General features: G+C 48.0%; 1 protein-coding gene across 26 annotated transcripts in view; it reads right to left on the bottom strand.

Moving 5' to 3' along the window:
* Nucleotides 1-780: 780 nt before the first annotated feature.
* KDM5C (lysine demethylase 5C) overlaps nucleotides 781-18,510 on the bottom strand; it is a 32,744-nt gene continuing 15,014 nt past the window's right edge. For 10 of the 26 annotated variants that reach the window (XM_045472088.1, XM_045472085.1, XM_045472080.1 and 7 more), the window contains 14 exons: nucleotides 12,955-13,074; nucleotides 12,653-12,847; nucleotides 8,450-8,631; nucleotides 8,237-8,361; nucleotides 7,962-8,109; nucleotides 7,243-7,348; nucleotides 6,198-6,556; nucleotides 5,451-5,589; nucleotides 4,808-4,987; nucleotides 4,524-4,661; nucleotides 3,737-4,336; nucleotides 3,397-3,466; nucleotides 3,059-3,315; nucleotides 1,763-2,956 (listed from right to left, as the gene is read on the bottom strand). In XM_045472088.1, coding sequence (XP_045328044.1) covers nucleotides 2,591-2,956; nucleotides 3,059-3,315; nucleotides 3,397-3,466; nucleotides 3,737-4,336; nucleotides 4,524-4,661; nucleotides 4,808-4,987; nucleotides 5,451-5,589; nucleotides 6,198-6,556; nucleotides 7,243-7,348; nucleotides 7,962-8,109; nucleotides 8,237-8,361; nucleotides 8,450-8,631; nucleotides 12,653-12,847; nucleotides 12,955-13,074 — 2,985 coding nt within the window. In that variant the 3' untranslated portion in view covers nucleotides 1,763-2,590. Of the gene's footprint in view, nucleotides 1,655-1,762; nucleotides 2,957-3,058; nucleotides 3,316-3,387; nucleotides 3,467-3,736; nucleotides 4,337-4,523; nucleotides 4,662-4,807; nucleotides 4,988-5,450; nucleotides 5,590-6,197; nucleotides 6,557-7,242; nucleotides 7,349-7,961; nucleotides 8,110-8,236; nucleotides 8,362-8,449; nucleotides 8,632-12,652; nucleotides 12,848-12,954; nucleotides 13,075-18,510 lie in introns of those variants that run through there. The other 16 variants (XM_045472081.1, XM_045472097.1, XM_045472089.1 and 13 more) reach the window with 9 other exon arrangements.

The following is an 18,510-nucleotide window of genomic DNA, read 5'->3' on the forward strand; positions in this document are numbered from 1 at the left end:
CTCCAGAGCTCATGGGATGCATGCCGTGAGGAATGGCACAGGGCAGTGCCAAGATGGAAAAGGCTGTCTGCAAACTGCTGAGGGCTGGGCCATACCCTGGAGGACCCCAGACTGGGGCCGGCAGTTTGCTAGCCCGCAGGTCATAGGTACCCTTTCCCCCACCTGTTGGGTTACTTCTGGGGGCAGACTGCCTTGCAGTGGGGAGTGGGAAGTGAAGTGCTGAGCCTGAGCCCCTTCCTGTCCCTTTTGTAGCACTCAAGCCTGTCTCTTCTCTACGGTGTCTCCTCCAACCCTCCTTTCATGATCCAAGTAAGTGGGCAGACAGGCCAACCTTTCCCCCTAGATTGGGGCCTGGGTTGAACTGGGCCCAGGACAGGGGTATTCATTGGCTCCTGCCTCCCCTTTAACTTGTACAGCCCAGTGCCTCCTGACCAGAAGGCTAGAGGCAGGGCTTAGCCAGATCCTCCCACCAATCAAAGCAGCCAGAAAATGGTGGGCTTTCTCACTCATCACTAGGTTCCCATCAACTGGAAATCTTGGGAAGGAGGAGAAATGGAGCAAAATGAACCCAGTGAGGGAGCAAATGAGAAAAGGGAGAGTAGTGATGGCCCCCGATCTAGTCTAACACCCTCATTTTCCCTCATTGTCAAGACTCTGGGGCCCGGAAGGGGGGAAAAAAAAAAAAATCTGTCCAATATAAAGGCACCATTGACAACTCCATTTAAAATCGAATTCAGCTTGAAACCATTATGTTAAGCGAAAGAACACAGTCACAAAGGATCACAAATTGTATGATTCCATTTATATAAAATGTCCAAAATAGGCAAATCCATAGAGATTAGTGGTGGCCTAGGGTCAAGGGGCCGGTGGGGGGGGGGGGGGGGGGAGGGCAGGGGAAGGGTGATGCCTGGGGAGTGTGATTTCATTTTGGAATGATGAAAACATTCTAAAATCTTTTGCAATGACGGTTGCACAACTAGAATATACTAAAAGCCATTGTACTGTATACTTTAAGTGGGTAAACTGTATGATATGTAAATTGTATCACAATAAAGCTGTAAAAGTGAACTTGGGCTGCAAATGACCACACATCTGAGCTTCAGTCTCCATTTCACAGGGGCAGAAAAAAACCCTTTAGGGTATAGACAAATCAGGGAAGCGTCCCTGAACATGGCATATGGGTGGGTCAGACAGGAAAGCATTCCACAAAGAATGAGATTATAAATATAACCTCGATCTTAAGGGCAATGAAGCATCATGGATGGTTTTAAGCAGCAAGAGTGACAAGATCACATCTGTACTTTAGAAACATCCCTCTAAATCACTGAGTTTTACATTTAAAGCAGGTAAATTTTATGATGTAGAAATTATACCTCAATAAAGCCAAGACCAAAATTCCCCTCAGGGGCTTGAGGAGGACAGACTGGAGGGCATGAAGTTGGAGGAGGCCGTGGCAGAAGTTTAGACGAGGTGGCAGGCCGTCCGTTGGGAGATGGGGGAAAATGGCTTGGGGGGTGGGGTAGGGGGAGACTCAGGACGTCTTGCCCTCAGGTAAGGAGAACCCGGTAGAACTTGTTTTCAGAACCCAGAGCTCCCAGACTTCAGCCCTAGTGCTCCTCCTCCGCTGACGGGTGATGGAGGCACTGTTCTCCCCCTTCAAAGAGAAATACACTTCAGAAACATGTTTCCAAAAAATGTTGCTAAGGGTTTTATTTCTAACAAGAGGAAAATAATAAAATAAAATTAAAATAGGCTTCAGTTGGAACCAAGTTTTTTTTTTTTTTTTTTTTTTTTGAACAAATTAATTACACACCAACAATCTTCTTTTATTACAACATGAACCCAGGAGGAGGAAAGGAGATGGGATGGGACAGGGAGAGAAGGTCAAGGTGGTTGTGAGGACAAGCACCAAAAGCTTTCTTCAGATCATGGGGAGCTCCCCAGCCAAATTCATTTAAAATAAAAAACTGTGAGCACAGCTATGTGAAGTTTCCTCCTCCTGGGTAGACCAGTCAGGGGAAGGGGGAAGGGGGAAGGGGGAAGGGGGAAGGGGGAAGGGGGAAGGGGGAAGGGGGAAGGGGGAAGGGGGACGGGAGGGGGAGGTAAAGGTGGGGGAAGAGAGGTAGGAAAAGGGAGGGAGGAGAAAGAGTCAGAGGGAGGTGAGGTTAGTGTAGCATGGCCTGGCCAGGGCCAGAACTGGGGAGAGAAGGGAGAGAAGATTCCCCCAGTTTGTGTACGCACTGGCCTTGTCTCTGGAATGGTGCTGGCCCAGCCCCAGCCACCCCCCTGCCCACCTGCCCACCCATCTGTTTATCTGCCTCAGGTGTCTGGGAATGCTGGTTAGAGGCTACCAGGGAGGGGGACTCCAGGGGCCAGCCCCCAGGAGCTGAGGTCTGAACAATACCTTGGAGTCAGAATATAAAAGTCAAGGGACTAAGGGGTGGGCTGGGGAGTGGGGGGGACAGTGGCCATCCCCCCTACTTGCCCACCTCCCAAGAAGCAGGCTTGATGGTCAGAAAGAGGATCCTTGAGACCAACGGGGTGGGGGGGTGGGGTCTTTGTTAGGGGTCTGTGCTAGGCTCAGCCACTGTCACAACTGTTGCTGAGGTGGCTGCTGTGGGCAGGGCACATGCAGCCTAGGAGTCAGAGTAGAGAAAGGGGCCGAGGGGCCTGAAGTGGCCCCTAGTGCCGGCTCCAAGCCATTCTGGTTCTCCTGGGTGCTGGGGCTGCCAGTGGTGGGCAGGGGTTGGGGGGGGCCCTCACCCCCAGTCTCCTCCTCCAGCTCCTCCTCCTCCTGGGCCTCCTCAGCCTCTGGCCCTGAGCTCCGTACCCTCTTTGGCTCTAGCTCCTCTCGGGCTGGGTCATCGCCCTCCCCACCCCGATCCACCTTCCGCCGTCGCCGCCTCTCCAACGCCCGGCCCCGTGCCCGGCTCCCATGGCGCTCTGCCTTTTCCAGCTGTGTGATCAGACAGGCAGAAAGAGGTGTGGGCCAGTGGTCAGGCCTGGGCTCCCTGCCTCCTTGGCCTGACCTCCTGGCCCTGTCCATCCCTCTCCTTACCTCTAGAAGTGTGCGGATCCGCTCCATGTCTGGAGGCTGCCCAGCCTGCAATAGCTGCCAAATGCTGTGGTTTTCATCCAGGGTCACCTCAAGCAGGTCCCCTTCTAACATAAGCTCCTCTAGAGGGGCCCGAGTTGCCTCAGGCAGCTCCAACACAGGGCCAGTCAACTGTGGCAACAGCGAGGAAAGCAGCTCCAGGTCTGGTGGGTTGCGGGGACAGGCTGGGTTAGAGGCTGCTCCTGGTTGTATCCCCACCACTAAAACAGAGCCGAGGACCACAGGGGTCACTGGGGATATCCAACCAACAGCCTACCCACACCTAGACCTACCTCTCTTACCTGAGCCCTCCCCGGGGGCTACCTTCTCAGGACTGGTCACACTGTCTCCGTTCTCCAGCAACCCCTGGACCTGCAAAGAGCAAGGATGGGTAGTGGTCAGTGAAACCAGGCCCTTATTCCCCACCAACCCCAGACTTGGGACGTTCCACCTCCTGGAGGAGGAGAGCAAAGGCTGCAGCACACGGAGCAGTCTGGGGATCTGGACAGAATGTAAGATGGGGCAGGGAGGCCAGGCCAAAAGAGGCCAGAAGTCAGAGAGCAGGGACAGGGCTGGCGCCTAAATAGGGGCGGGGGCTAGGAGGCAGGAATTTGAGGGCAAGAGCTGGGTTGGGCAGCTCACCTTGGGCATATCCTTGCCACTGCCTTCTCTGAGAGGGTCAGAGGCAGGGGCTGAAGGGTAGGTAGGGGGTTCCTCAGGCCTGGGTTCAGCCTGCAGCCGCTGGCGAAGCTCGGCCAGCCGTCCCAACAGAGCAGTCACATCCTCAGAGGCCAAAGCCTGCCTGGCACGGCCTTGCCAGCTGATGGCCCTCTCTGTGAGACACTGCAGGGCCTCGCCCTCAGGCAGCCGCACAGGCAGTCTCTGCAGGGCTACCAGCAGTGCCAGGATGGTCTCCAGGCGGGGGCGCCGTGAGCGCATGCACAGCGGACACAAGAATTTGGTGTCCCACTCCCACCAGGCCAGCAGCGGGGACGAGGTGGGACTGGGCCTTGGGGAGCTGAGGAGGCGGGGTACCGACACACATCGCCCATGGAACCAGTCCTGACACAGGTCACACTGCAGAGCTCCCACCCCGGCCGGCACCTGCCCACACACACAGACGGAGGTTGCAGAGGAAGCTGTGGTCGATGATGCCAGTGGACTGGGCTTGGCGGAGTTGGTGCGACGCAGCTGCAGGATACCCTCCTTCTCCTTCTGTTCCCCCTCCTTGAAGGCCACGATCTGGCAGGCCCAGGACAGCGGGAGAGGTGGTCAGCGGCCCAGCCCCTCCCTTCTCTGACGCCATTAACACCCTACTCCCAAACCAGGAGAAGTGAGGCCCCAGGAGCAAGCGGTCTGGCCATGGTCGCCCCATTCAGACACCTATCACCACCAGGCTCTTCTCCCAAACAGGGCCCCAGCTCCTTACCACAGAGCCTGGGTCCCTGAGGTCCTGTGCAGACAGTCCCAGCAGCTCCGTGTCAGATTTGTACAACCCCAGCTCCTTCTCCATCCACCGGCTGCGCTTGGTGCTGTCTGAGCCGGCGTCTGCACACGGGCAGAGCACCTAAGGCAGGCAGACAGAGCAGGGATGACTAGGCTTCTCCTACCTCCCACTGCCAGGACTTCCAAACCCCCACATCCTCACATGAACCATCTCCCAACAGCCGGGCCAGAGGCAGGAGACGGTGCGGGTCAGGGTCCGGGCCTTACCTCCAGCAGCGTGTAGCAGGAATTCCTCTTGAGGAAAGTCTTGGATGCCTTCTCCCTCCAGGAGTGTGCAGTCAGTACCTGCAGCTCTAGCTGTCTCAACTCCTCCAAGCCCACAGGTAGGTCCCGGCCCACGGCCACCAGGCCCTCTAAGTCATCCAAGCAGGGGTAGTGGTCACCATTCTGGGACAGGGACAAGAGAAAGCTCCAGTCAACTTGCCAACATCTACTGATGGTACTACTCTGCCCAGCCCTGAGCTGGGAGGAGGGACTGAACTGGTAGTCTTCGGGTAGAACAAACCAGGGATCATCCCACGGGAAGCACTCCTGTAGCTCCTACATCCACTGGCTTGTCCCCTGATACCAGTCAGTGCCAGTGACTGCCAGACTAATCATCCTCTTGTGGCCTGCCTCTCCCACCCTCCCTGCCCCTACCATTCTCACCCTTTCTACAACCTCTCTGCCCTCAGGCTGGCCCTGCAATCCCTCTTCACGCTGCTCACCACACCAAGCCCATTTTGCCTCCACTCGATGTACCGCGCTCACTTCTCTAGCCCACCCAACCCAGAGCAACCCAGTGTATGCCAGCTCTCCTGGCTGGACTAAAGGCCTGGGGTGGAGGTTCAGGGGGCAACAGGGTCCTCACTTGGATCTCATCCACATCAGCAATCCAGGCCCGGGCCTTAGCAAGAGCCTCCTTGAGAGCCTGGATGTTGGGCAGGTGAACAGGGATGTTTTCTGCCTCATGGATTATGGCCTCGAGTGTGGCTGGTGGATGCTTCTGCCTGAAGGTAGGGAAAAAAGAGGCCTCAGTGTAGGGTAATCTGCTTGACCAGCAGCCCGGCCTGACCGCCAGATATATCGGCATGGGACCCTGGAGCTGCCATGTGGGCCTACCTGCTAGTACTCTGCCTACAGGGGGCTGCTGGTCCCTGTTTGCTCCAGACCGCATGCACCCACCCGACTTCTGCCACAGCCTTCGTGCCTCTGCCTGGCCAACCAGTCTGTCATCCTGTTCACACTTCCTACACAACTGGAAAGATTAACCTGGCACTCCAGTTCGTCAGACTGCCCTGTGTGTGGCTTCTTTCTATGGACAGCTGTCCACCTGCCTGTTAGTACTTGTGCTCACACGTGTGCCCACGTCAGCCCGTGGAGCTGGTGCCACTATACGTCTCTGTATCTGTCCATCTCTGCTTCCCCACTAGCCTATCTCTGCCTCTATGTACATATGGAGTTTTAAAAGATAAGCTAGGGAAGAAAAAAGGGGAAGAAAGTCAATACACCAGTGACAGAGTCTGGTACCCAAGGCCACCCATGGGAATCATTTCTGGCTTCTCCACTAAACTTTGACGGTTAGGGTAGAGCAGGGAGGGGAGGAGGCTGGACCTACCTGGCCTCCAAGCAGAGGTGGGCTTTCTCCTCCCAGCGTTCAGCAATGGTCAGCAGCTCCTGCAGCTCAGCCCGGGCTTTGTCCACAGCAGGGCTAGGGGCTACGCTAGCACCCGCGACCAAAAGTCCCCGCATGACAGCCAGGGTGCCCCTCCGGGCCGAGGGGGCCAGCGTGCGCTTCACCTCATCCAGCCATCGTGCCTGTTCCACCTGCCGCTGGAGCTGCTGGGCCTCGGGCACCTCCACCCCTAGCAGCTGCCCCCTCTCCAACAGGGACTGCAGTAGCCCTGGACTGGAGGGCAGCGAGGCCAGGGCCTCACGGGCCTCAGCCTGGTAGGCCTCCACCTGTTCCAGAATACCCTACCAGGACACAGATGAAGAAGAAACTCCTCAGCTGGGCACACTTTGAGGTGCCACGGCCAAATACCTTTGCCCCACCTACCTTCTTACCCTCCAGTATTTGGGAAAAGCACCTAACAGGGGCTGCACTCTTTTCCTGTCCCACACCCTAAGACAATAGTTCCTAATACTCAGTACCTGGTAGAATGCTCTGAGGAATTTATTAAAATGCAGATGCCTGGGCCCCACCCGTAGAGATTCTTAATAGGGTTTGGTCAAGAGTCTGTGCTTTGCGAAAGTCCCCAGAGGATTCTGATGTTTAGCACCAGGAGACCCCTGGCCCAGAACACACTTGCTACACTTAGCCTTCTCACAAACCCCTATGCTCATGCTGGTGTCACTGCCTTCTTCACCCCACCTCTCCTCTACCTCCCTGAACTTCACTCAGCTTTCTAGGCCCACAAACATCCTTGGTCCTTTATCTTCTTCCGCTTCCACCAGGACACATTCCCTTGACTCCATATCCTGTACTTACCCCTTGCCACCTGGCCCTCAAACCCCCTTTGCCTATCTCCTGTTATTTTCATAAGTGCATCCTATCTTGCCCAAACACTTGATGCTTTTGAAGGAAGCCAAGAGTAGCCTGCTGCTCGGGTCTCCCAATCCCCCTGAATCCTTATCAGCACTCTGAGTGCACTCCTCCTCACCTTGACATCCCCAATCTGGTGCATGGCACAAGGCAGGTTGTTCATCTGGTCCAGAAATGCCCGGAGCTCAGCCAGGGTCATCTGTAGACCAGCCACCCTGTGGGGGCTATGGAGTTTCACATGTGGGGTTTCAGGTCCAAACCCAGTTCCCTCCCTCCATCTCTGCACTCAGACCCAATGCCTTTTCTCATGCTTGCCCACCTGGATCTCTCACACTTCAGTGCCCCCAACTAGCCAGATCAGAGGGAGGAGGGTTTTAAGATATAAGCACATTCATATGATGAGAGCAAAGAATTGGAAGGGGGGAATATAGGATATGTTGGGGGGGGGGGGGAAGCTGAGAAACTAAATGATAGTAACAAAGGCTGAGCTTTTTAGCTCATCCTCTACTGCGAATTCTCTGATCAGGTTTATTCTTCTGTGTCCTTTCTTTGTCCCTAAACCTTCCACAACTCCTCTCTGGCCACAAAATCCCTCAGCCTGTCTGACATCTCCAGGTACTGATAAAAAGGACCATTTCTAGCTTTCTTAGCACTGAGGCACTCTTCTCCATCCTAGTTGCCTGATCTCCCTGCCCTCCCAACACCTCTTAGGCCACCTTGCGCTGTAGTGCTTGTCAGCTTCCTGCTGTCATCTGCCCAGTGGCATTCAGAGCCCATTCCTTCTAGGTGCTGGCTCCTCAGCAGGCTACCTGAACTCCACACGTCCCACTGTCATACCCGGCTTCCTGGCCGCTGACTAGTCCCAGAGCCCGGGACACGCAGGCCTCTGCCTCACTCAGGCAGTTCTTCAGTTGCTGCAGCAGCTCACTGTTAGGAAACCTCCGTTCACGGGCCTCAGACTCTAGTGCCCTCAGCTCTTCAAGGCCTGGAGAGAGAATGAGAGCGGCAAGGAGTAGGCAGTATTGAGTAAAGGCAGAGAAGGGGGTGGGGAGGTACAGAACAAAAGGGAAGAGAACTTGCCTGTGGAGTCCCTCCGTCCCCCCATCACTCACTGCGCTTCCGCCCATCCTCCACCTCCAGGGCCACTCGAACTTTGTTGGCCCAGGTGTCAAAGGACTCGGCCCGAACCTTCAGTTTATGCAGCATAGCAGGGAGCTCATCCAAGGTGTATCGATACCTGGACGAAGACAGCAGGGAAGCACATCTGGCCCAGCTCTGTATCCCCCTCCTCAGCCCACTTCCTTCATAATAGGTCCTTGGCTCACCGCAGGTACTGCCGGCTACTGGAGCACTTGCAGAGGTCATTGATGTGGGAAAGGCAGACAAGCCCGTCTGGGCAGTCGTAGCAGGCCAGAGCTGACAGGAAGCATGTGGTCTTGCACTTGATGCATTGGCGCTCGTCATCTGGGAGTAGCTCAAAAGCCTCTCGCTCAGCTTCCGTGATGCCCTGGGGGCAATTCAACCCACACACATCATACAGAACCAGAACAGGGCTGCAGAAATGCCCCCATCGCTGCCACAACCAAGCCTCAACCTAGACTCCACAATCTGTGCTAACAGCTGTGGAGAGCAAACTCCTAGAACATACTGCCTCTGTGAAGTTCAAACTCTCAAAACTGGAGGAATCAGATGAACCAGGGCTAGATCAGTGAGGGCTGAGAGGAAGAAAAATTGGGTAGGATTCAGATCAGCAGAGAGGGCCTTTATGGGTGAAAGGAGGTGAGGTGGTGGATCAAGGCACCAGAGAGGTGGCAACGTGCAGGAGCAGCTGAGAGAAAGGCTATGTGCAAGGGAAACGATGCTGGCTTCCGGTCCCTTGGCACCCAGTGTTCCAGGCACCATGCTGGCAGCTTAGCAGGCAGGCAGGACACGCTGCATGCACACATATAACTCACAGAAATAAGACTCTGTGCTTGTGTCCAGTGTCTAAAGATACAATTTTTTTTTCAACAACATGGTTTCCAAACCTATGCCAATGACTTCATCTGTCACTCAGATGAAGAAAAAGCCATCTGTTCCAAAAATGGACGAAAACCCAGCTAGGCTGAAGTAACCGAAAGACAACACAATGCTGTACCTTATGGGCAATTTTAGGGATTTCTAAAGGGAAATTTGGACTAATAGTTTTTGTTCTACATTGACTCTAACATCTAACCTCTGCATAAGATATGAGTCCATTGTACGTTACAAATCTCGCTCTGCCTCTTATTAGTTGTGTGATGTTGAGTAAATTACTTAAACCTCTCTGGATTTCTGTTTCGCTGTCTTATTAAGTTGGAGATAATGGCACCATCCTCACTGTACTGTTACGAAAATTAACAAAGGTGCAGTGACTAAGACTTAGAAAAGTATCTTAACACTTAGAAGAAGTGGAACCACAAAATATCCCTAACAGCCAAAACAATCTTGAGAAAGAACAAAACTGGACGCATCATACTTCCTGACTTTGAACTATACTACAAAGCTATAATTAAAACAGTATGGTACTTGCATAAAAATACACACACAGACAAATGGGACAGAATTAAGCCCTGAAATAAACCCCAAAATAAATAAAGTCAATTAACATTTGATATGGGAGCCAAGAATACTCAATACAGAAAGGACAGTCTCTTCAATAAATGACAGTGGGAAAACTGAGTAACCACATACAGATGAATTTGGACCCTTCTACCACTCGTGAAAATTAACTTGAAATTGATTAAAGACTTAAATGTAATGCCTAAAACCGTAAAACTCCTAAAAGAGAACATAGTGATAAAGTTCGTTGACATTGGTCCTGGCAATAACTTCTTGGATAGGACACCTAACCACAAGCAACAAAAGCAAAAATAAGTAAGTGGGACTACTATAACAGCATCTGCACAGCAGAAGAAATCATCAACAAAATGAAAAGGCAACCTATGGAATGGGAGAAAGTATTTGTAAATCATCTGTTTGATAAAGGATTAATATCCAAAACATATAAGGAACTCATCCAACTCAATAGCAAAAAAAAAAAAAAACCCCACAAACAATGTGATTTAAAAAAACATGGGCAGTGGGGCGCCTGGGTGGCTCCGTCGGTTAAGCGTCTGACTCGGCTCAGGTCATGATCTCACAGTTCGTGAGTTTGAGCCCCGTGTCGGGCTCTGTGCTGACAGCTCAGAGCCTGGAGCCTGCTTCACATTCTATGTCTCTCTCTCTCTCTGCCCCTTCCCTGCTCATGCTCTGTCTCTCTCTGTCTCAAAAATAAACAAACATTAAAAAAAAAAAATTTAAAAAAAAACATGGGCAGAGAACCTGAACAGATACTTTTCCAAAGAGATACAAATGGGCAAGAGGTACATGAATATACACTCAACAGGACTACCATCAGGGAAGTACACATCAAAACCACAATGTGATATCACCTTACACCTGTCAGAATGGCTATTACCAAAAGAGATAAGTGTTGGCATGGATGTGGAAAACAGGGAACCTTTGTACACTGTTAGTGGGAATGTAAACTGACTCAGCTACTTGGAAAATAGTATGGAGGTTCTTCAAAAAATTAAAAATAGAACTACCCTATGATCTAGCAATCTCAATCCTGGATATATACCCAAAGGAAATAAGAATCTCAAAGAGATATCTGCACTCCCATGATCACTGCAGCATTATTCACAACAGCCAAGCTATGGAAACAACCTAAGAGTTCATCAGTGGCTGAACAGATCAGAAAAATGTGATATATACATACAATGTAATATTATCCAGCCATGAGAAAGAAGGAAATCCTGGCATTTGTAAGACATGGATGAGCCTGGTGAACATTATACTAAGTCAAGTATGTCAGCCAAAGAAAAAAACAAATACTATAGGATATCACTTATGTGTGGAATCTAAAAAAGCCAAATTCATAGACACAGAGTAGAATAGTGGTTTCCAAGTGCTGGGAAGTAGGGGAAATGGGAGATACTGGTCGAGGACACACACTTCCAGTCAAAAGTTGAGCAGGTCTGGGGGATCTAATGTACAGCATGGTAACCGTAGAAAGAAAAAAAAAAAAAAGTGCTCAACAAATATTTACTATTATTAACTTTAATTTTCAGATTAAGGATACCAATTCTCACAGGCCTATCCCATTTTACTGAGGAGGAAACTATGTCTCAGAGGGTCTGTAACCTGCCCAAAGTAAGAATCTGATGACAGTCTATTTTGACTATAAAGCCAGAGAATGCTCTAAGGATGAAGCTCCTAGGTATTTTTGGAACATAGGCTCCTCTGAGAATTGGATACAAGGTACGAGCCTTCTCCCCATAAAAGTGCTCAAATACACACACACAGTCTTTTACAGATTTTTAAAGACTAGGGGGTCGAGAACCTTTCTCTACAGTAAGGACCAAGTATAACGAATTCTCAGGGTCAGGATGAGAACACCTTGTCTTCCCACCTTGCTGTGGCTCCTTCTTGTAGTCTGGTACAACCTCAGGGTCATCATTTAATAACTGCACTGAACAGAGAAAGAGAATGATGCCTGGAAAAGCCCAGGGGCTTACCAACTAACACCAGAAACTTCCAACATCACCACAGCTGCAATTCTCCTTACAGCCCATGCTCATAGGCAAATTATAAATGAGCTTTAAAATAAGAAAGGATTACCCTAAATGGGCAGCAAGGGATCCCTCAGGACCAGCATTCCCTTGTAATATTATGTAGGACTCTAAGTCAATTCCCTAGTTGGGCAAGAGTGGAACTTTAAGAAGGCAGCTGAGCTACAAGAGTAGCACTCCCACTGGTCTACAAACACAGCTGACCACAGGCTTACGAGAAATCTACTAAAGGAGGACCGCCTTTGTATTTGGTAGTGTCACCCTAGTTTGGGCTACTGAACCATCTGAATGCAATAAAATGGCATTTGCTAAAAAATGTTCCATATTTCAATCATTTCCTTCATGTGTTACTATTACCAACAACAGCAGCTGCTACGTTGCAAGCATAATAATAGATACTTTGACATAAATAAATGACCTTACTCAAGCTTTACAACTCCCTTGCAAATGTGGTATTTAGTCCCATTTTCCAGAGTAGGGAAGTGAGACTATGAGAGGTTATGCAACCTGAACAGGTCACCCAGCTAATCAGCAGTGGGGGTTTCATATGCCAGGCTGTCTTGTCGGGTTATTTAAATAATGACAAACAGCGGTAACACCAGGACCTGCTGGGGGTCAGTTACTTAACATAATCTTTAATCTACTCAACTATCCAAAAAGATAAACGTTATAATCCCCATTTTTCAGAGATGGATTAGGACACTCTGCAAAGTAAATTAACTTGCTCACAGCTGTTGATAAATGGCAACGCAGAGAATGGAAAGGGATTTCTAATCCAGATGCATCTAGTTCTTTTTACTACACTCCAAGACTAGAGGGTACATCTACTTCTTTCTTCCCCCACTTCTGCCGGGCTAGGGTGCCTAATTCAGGGCACTCTCCCCTCCACCCTACCTTTTCAAGCAGGGCCTTTCGTAGTCGCCGTTCCTCCTGCACCATGATGAACATCTCCTTATGCACAGCTGCGGCCAGGTTCAGGTCCAGCTTCTCTGGGCAGGCAGCCATCTTACAGATGAGCTCCTCATGGGAGAAGACGCAGTATCTTCGGAGCCGGCGGTAGTGCTCAATGCATTGGCGCCCAGCTGGCAACTGTGGACAGATTCACGGTTGAGTGTGGCCAAGTCTGAAGGCCATGGTGCCTCAGCTTCCCCACATCCCTCCTGCTTCTCCCTGCCAACCCACCACACTCCACTCACCCAGTCAGCAGTGCAAAAGTTGACAGCCTCCGCAAAGTTGTAGCCTTGGTTGAAGCCACTGTGGTAAGCACGAGGGAAGGTAATGACAAATTCTCCTGCACACTGGTTTGTACGGACAACCTGAGGAAGAAAAAGGCCAGGAAACCTGATTTAAGTGCAGGGTTCTTAAGGAGACAAAGGAGAGCCTGAGGAAACAGTGTGACAACAGAGTTCCAGATCCAATTCCAAAAGGACTGACCACTGGCCTCTGCTCTCAAAGTTGTGACTTATGTTGGCAGCCAACAGGAAGATCAGAGTCAAAAGTAGGAAATGTACGTACCAAAGTATTTCAACTTTCCTAGTAATTTTTATAAAAATTTAAAATCTCACTTTTCATTAAGCTGGCTAAGCCTTTTTCATTAATAATTATTTTTATCAGTCATATATGCAGTTCCCAGAGCCATGTGTTCTACAAGATTTGTTTTAAAATCAGCAGGCCCTGGGGCGCCTGGATGGATCAGTTGGTTAAGCATCTGACTCTTGATTTCAGTTCAGGTCACAATCTCGTGGTTCGTGGCTTCGAGCCCCGCATCGAGCTCTGTGCTGACAGTGCAGAGCCTGCTTGGGATTCTCTGTCTCTGCCCCCCCACCCCGCCTCTTCTATTGGTGAAAGCCAATCACTTTCACCTCTTCTATTTTGGCATTCTCCTTAACAACCCTAAATAACATGCCTCTCGACTATACTGAAAATAGCCACCTATTATTTCTCAGTTTGCTTAGTTTTCCGTGCATGTATTAGTAATTCAATCCCAACCTTTTAGACAAGTGTCCAACCCTCTTCTCGTCTATCAGTTTTCACCTTTCTGTTGCAGAGCCTTATGATCTGTTCCAACCTGAACCAGTTACACTATACTCCCTGGATCGTCACTCTGCCATGATGATCTCCTGTTTCCTAGATCCCAGGTCTTCCTCTTTCTTGGTGTATTCTTTTGCTGTACTTGAGCACATCCTCCATTAGCTGCCTAGGAAACAGTGGGAACAACTTTTTTTTTGAAAATGTTTCTATTCTACTCTCATACTGCATAATTTGACCATATAGAATTCTAAATTGAAAACCATTTCGAAGGCATGGCTCTAGTCTTCTAGATTCTAGTGATGCTTTTGAAAAGTCTGAAGCCATCCTGATTTCTAGTGCTATGAATTAAACCTCTTTTCTCTCTCAGAGAGCTTGTAGGATTTTTTCTGGTCCAAGTGTTTGATATAAAAATTTTACCAGATATACTTGGTGTAGATCTATTTTCATTCATGTACTGGGTAGACGCTTCAATTCTGAAAGCTTGGGTCTTTTAGTTCAGGAAAATTTTCTTGAATGATTTCATTAATGATTTGTTTTCATCTCTGCTCTTTTCAGAACTCATTTGAATATAGAACCTTCTGAACAAATTCTCTACCTTTTCTCAACTTTCGTTACCATTTCCCATCTTTACTGTTTATCCTCTAAACCTTTTTCTTCCACTTTTGCCATCACAATTTTAATTTCCAAGAGCTCTTTTTTGTTCATCAGGATGTTCTTTTTAGAGTATCCTGTTCTTATTTCAGTTTGCAATATATGCTCATCTCTGAAGATCTTAGTGAGATTTCCTTCCCTTTTCAAGTTCTTTTAATGTTTATTTTTCAGAGAGAGTGAGCAAGTGAGCGCATAAGCAGGAGAGGGTCAGGGAGAGAGGGAGACAGAATCTGAAACAGGCTCCAGGCTCTGAGCTGTCAGCACAGAGCCCGATGTGGGGCTTCAATCCATTCACCACGAGATCATGACCTGAGCTGAAGATGGATGCTCAACCGAATGAGCCACCCAGCACCCCATCCCTTTTCTTTTTGAAGTTTACTTCTCTCCCTGCCTAACCTCTGTTTATACAGGTTGCTTTTTTGTTGTTGTTTGGTTCTGTTTTCTAGAGTTTCCTCAGTTGTCTGTTAATCTGTGGCTGTCTACTTTTTTAAGAGTAAAAAATGGAAAAGCTGAATGGAAGTTCTGAGTATATAGGTGAAGTCTGTCAACTGTCGCTGTAGGGTGATGTGGCTGAGCCATTTAGTTTGGGAAACTGTAGGTCTTTCTTTTTAGGTCACTCAAGATTCTCCAGGGAAAACTCCTTTTTTTTTTTTTTTTTTTTTGGTGAAAGAAAAACATCTAGCTGCTAGTTCTGAGAACCAAATGAAGGAAGACTGGGAACCTCAGCATCCATCACTCATACAATGATGAATCCTACTATTTTCACTTTCTCCATCCTCAACTGTACCTAGACCTCTGTCCAGAGATATTTTATTTTAACCTCTTCAAAAGTAAATCTCCAGTCTTCTGCTTTAGTGAGGGAGGGTCACATTTCCAGCTGCCCAGCATGGCAGGGGATCTCACAGCTTCTTATAGACATGAATGAATCCTTATTTTCACCCCATTCTTCTTTCCTCCCAGAATGTCTGGTGCCACTGGCTACTGAACCTCTGGGGGGATTCTGAACTATATATCAGGTTGCTTGGTTCTGAGATGTTTCAATACTAGCTTAAGTTTCAATTTTCTTATCTGTTTTCTAGTTTCAAGAATTTTGATCTCTCTCTTTTCTCCATTTTAATAATTTTTTACCTTAAAAAAAAAAAAAAGCCCTTTGTGCCATTTTAGTGGAGTTTCAGCAAGGAATGGAAGCAGCCATGTGTTAGTTTGCCATCTTTAGGAGAAGCCTCACAAAGTTTTTTGAGATGAATATTAAGATGAATATTCAATGCTGATGAACACACAGTGAAATAGGTGCAAGGCTGGTAATGGGACCAGTAACTAAAACTAAGATATTTTTACTGATATATATCAAGAGCCTAAAATGTTTATACCCTTCAAAACAATCTGCTAGGATTCTAGATTAATGGGGAGAATTAACATCCTCATGACACTGAAATTTCCCATTCATGAATACATCTCCGCATTTATCCAGGTCATGCATCAGCTCCCACCTCCAATACATTTTCTTTTCAAAGATGCAACAGCATTTCTTGCCTGGATTATTGTACTGGCCCCCATTACCAAGCACTAGAATTATCTTCCAAAAAATGCAAATCTGACCAGCAATGCCCCTGCTGAGAACCCCTTACTTGAAACTCCATGTCCACATGATTGAAGCCACTGTTACTCTTCCCTCAAGGATCATTCCTTCTACAAATGCTTTCCTGACCCCCTCTTCCTAATGACACAGTCTGTTGTTCTTCTGAAGCACCTCTAACATTTATTCCACTTGTTTACTCACCTCTGTTGTCCACTCAACTGCACATACCTGAAGGTAGGGACTGGTTTATTTGTCTTCAAGGTGCTGGCCAGAGGCCTTGTACACACAGGGAGTTCTAGCAGTAGTACTTGCTGAATGACCTAAACCCAGCCTTGATTCTATAGATGTGAAAACTGAGTCCCAGAGAAGCTTCAAGTAGCAGAGCCAGAAATAGAACTTAATGCTCCTGACTCTTATCTCAACCTGCACCCTCACTTTGGCAATGTTACTTTACCATGTCCTATGTAGTTATTTAAAAAGGCTCTCCTCACATTCTGTAGCTGTTAAAAATGACCCAAATATCCATCAAGTGGTGAATGGATAAACAAAATGCGATACATTCATACAATGGAATATTATTCTACCATAAATAGAAATGAGGTTCTGACACATGCTACAACATGGATGAACCTCAAAAACATTATGCTAAGTGAAAGAAGCTGGATGCAAAAGACCACATATTATTCCATTTATAAGAACTGTCTAGAAAAGGCAAATCTCTAGTGACAGAAGGCAGATTAGTGGTTGCCTGAGACTAGGGGTTGGAATGGAGAGTAACTGCAAAAGGGCATGAGGGATCTTTTTGGGGTGATAAATGTTCTAAAACTGGATTGTGGTGATGGCACAACTGTGTAAATTCACTGAACTGTGTACACTTAAAATGGGTAAATTTTAAGGTATGTAAATTATACTGCAATAAAAAAAATTTGTTTAAAAAGATGGTTATAAGCAGCTCATAGTAAGAAAGCAACAATCATTCTAGCCCAGCACTGTCCAACAGAAATATAATGCCAGCCACATATGTACTTTTAAATTCTCTAGTACCACATTAAAAAAGTAAAAAGAAACAAGTAAAATTAATAACTTCAGAGTATTCTATTTAATAGATCCACAATATCAGCATTTCAGTGTGTAAGTGGTATACAAAAATATCAGTAAGATATTTTCATACTAAGTCTTGACATCCGACACATGTTTTATACTTTCAGCACATTTCAGATTGGACTAGCCATGTTTCAAGTGCTCAGCAGCCACATGTGGCTAGTGGCTACCAAACTGGACAGTGCCGTTCTAGATCATTAAACTTAAAATGAGATTATAAAACCCATACACTGATTGTTATATCAAAATTTAAATAGAAAAATAACAGATGGGAAACATAACAAAATGTGGAGGAAATAGAGATGATCACTATATTTCCATTTTCTGGAAAGGGGGCAGGTTTCTTTTATAATGAAAATAAAACTTACACTATATAGCTATAAAAAAAATGGTTTTCTTCTGCCAAAGGGGAAGGGGGGAAGGGGTGGGCTAAAGATAGATCCTGGGGGAGCTTCAGCTGGCTAAACTGCAGGCTGCCAGCATGAGAATATGAAAATCAGATGCCTTGGATTGAGGGGATACTGCCAAGTCCAAAGAGTCTGGAGATGCTGGGAACCACCTATAGGAGGGGCAGGGTGGGGGTGGGGTGAAGCAGCAGCTGGCCAGAGAAGCTGGTGAGCCATGAGCAGGACAAATGCTGTGGAGCTGGAAGCAAAGAGCACATGTTTAAAAATCTGTAATAAATTTTTCTTAAAAAGAGTTAAGGATTAAATAGTTACACACACACACACACACACACACACACACACACACATACATGTGTGTGTGTGTGTGTATCTTGGCTGTCTAAATCTTTAAGGAGAATCCTCTTCTACTCATAATTTTCCTTGGCACTGTAGGCAAGGACTAATGCTGTGCTATGTGTCAGGAAGAATGGACTGTGAGGAAGTCAGACACAGTGTCTACTTACGAAGAGCTGAACTGGAAGGGCCCTTGATCATCTCCACCTCTCGAGTCCAGTAATTCTTAAATGGGGTGAGGCAGTGACGGAAAAGGATACTGCCATCCCCCTACCACTCTGCCACCTCAAGTGGAAGAAGGCTGCCTGAACTGTTGTAGGATACACTTCCACTAATTCCCTAGATCCCTCAAGGCTTGGTTAAGTATCACTAAAGTAGCTAATAAAAAAATACTACAGGGTATGTAGTATATCAAAACAAGGTGAAGGCAAGAAACAATATGGGTGAGAACCACTGACCTAGTCCAAAGCTCTACTGTACAGGTGCTCGGGGATCTCAAGGAGACATTAATTCAATATGTACTGACCGCTTACCACATCCTATGCATTAGACCAAGTGGCAGGGCAGCCAAGGTGTTGGCAGGGGGCGGGGGGGGGGGGGGGGTTGAAGGGAGTGGGGAGGAGGAGTAGCACAGAATAAGATTCAAAGTA

The sequence above is a fragment of the Leopardus geoffroyi genome, chromosome X, assembly GCF_018350155.1.
Source record: "Leopardus geoffroyi isolate Oge1 chromosome X, O.geoffroyi_Oge1_pat1.0, whole genome shotgun sequence".
Classification (NCBI taxonomy): domain Eukaryota; kingdom Metazoa; phylum Chordata; class Mammalia; order Carnivora; family Felidae; genus Leopardus; species Leopardus geoffroyi.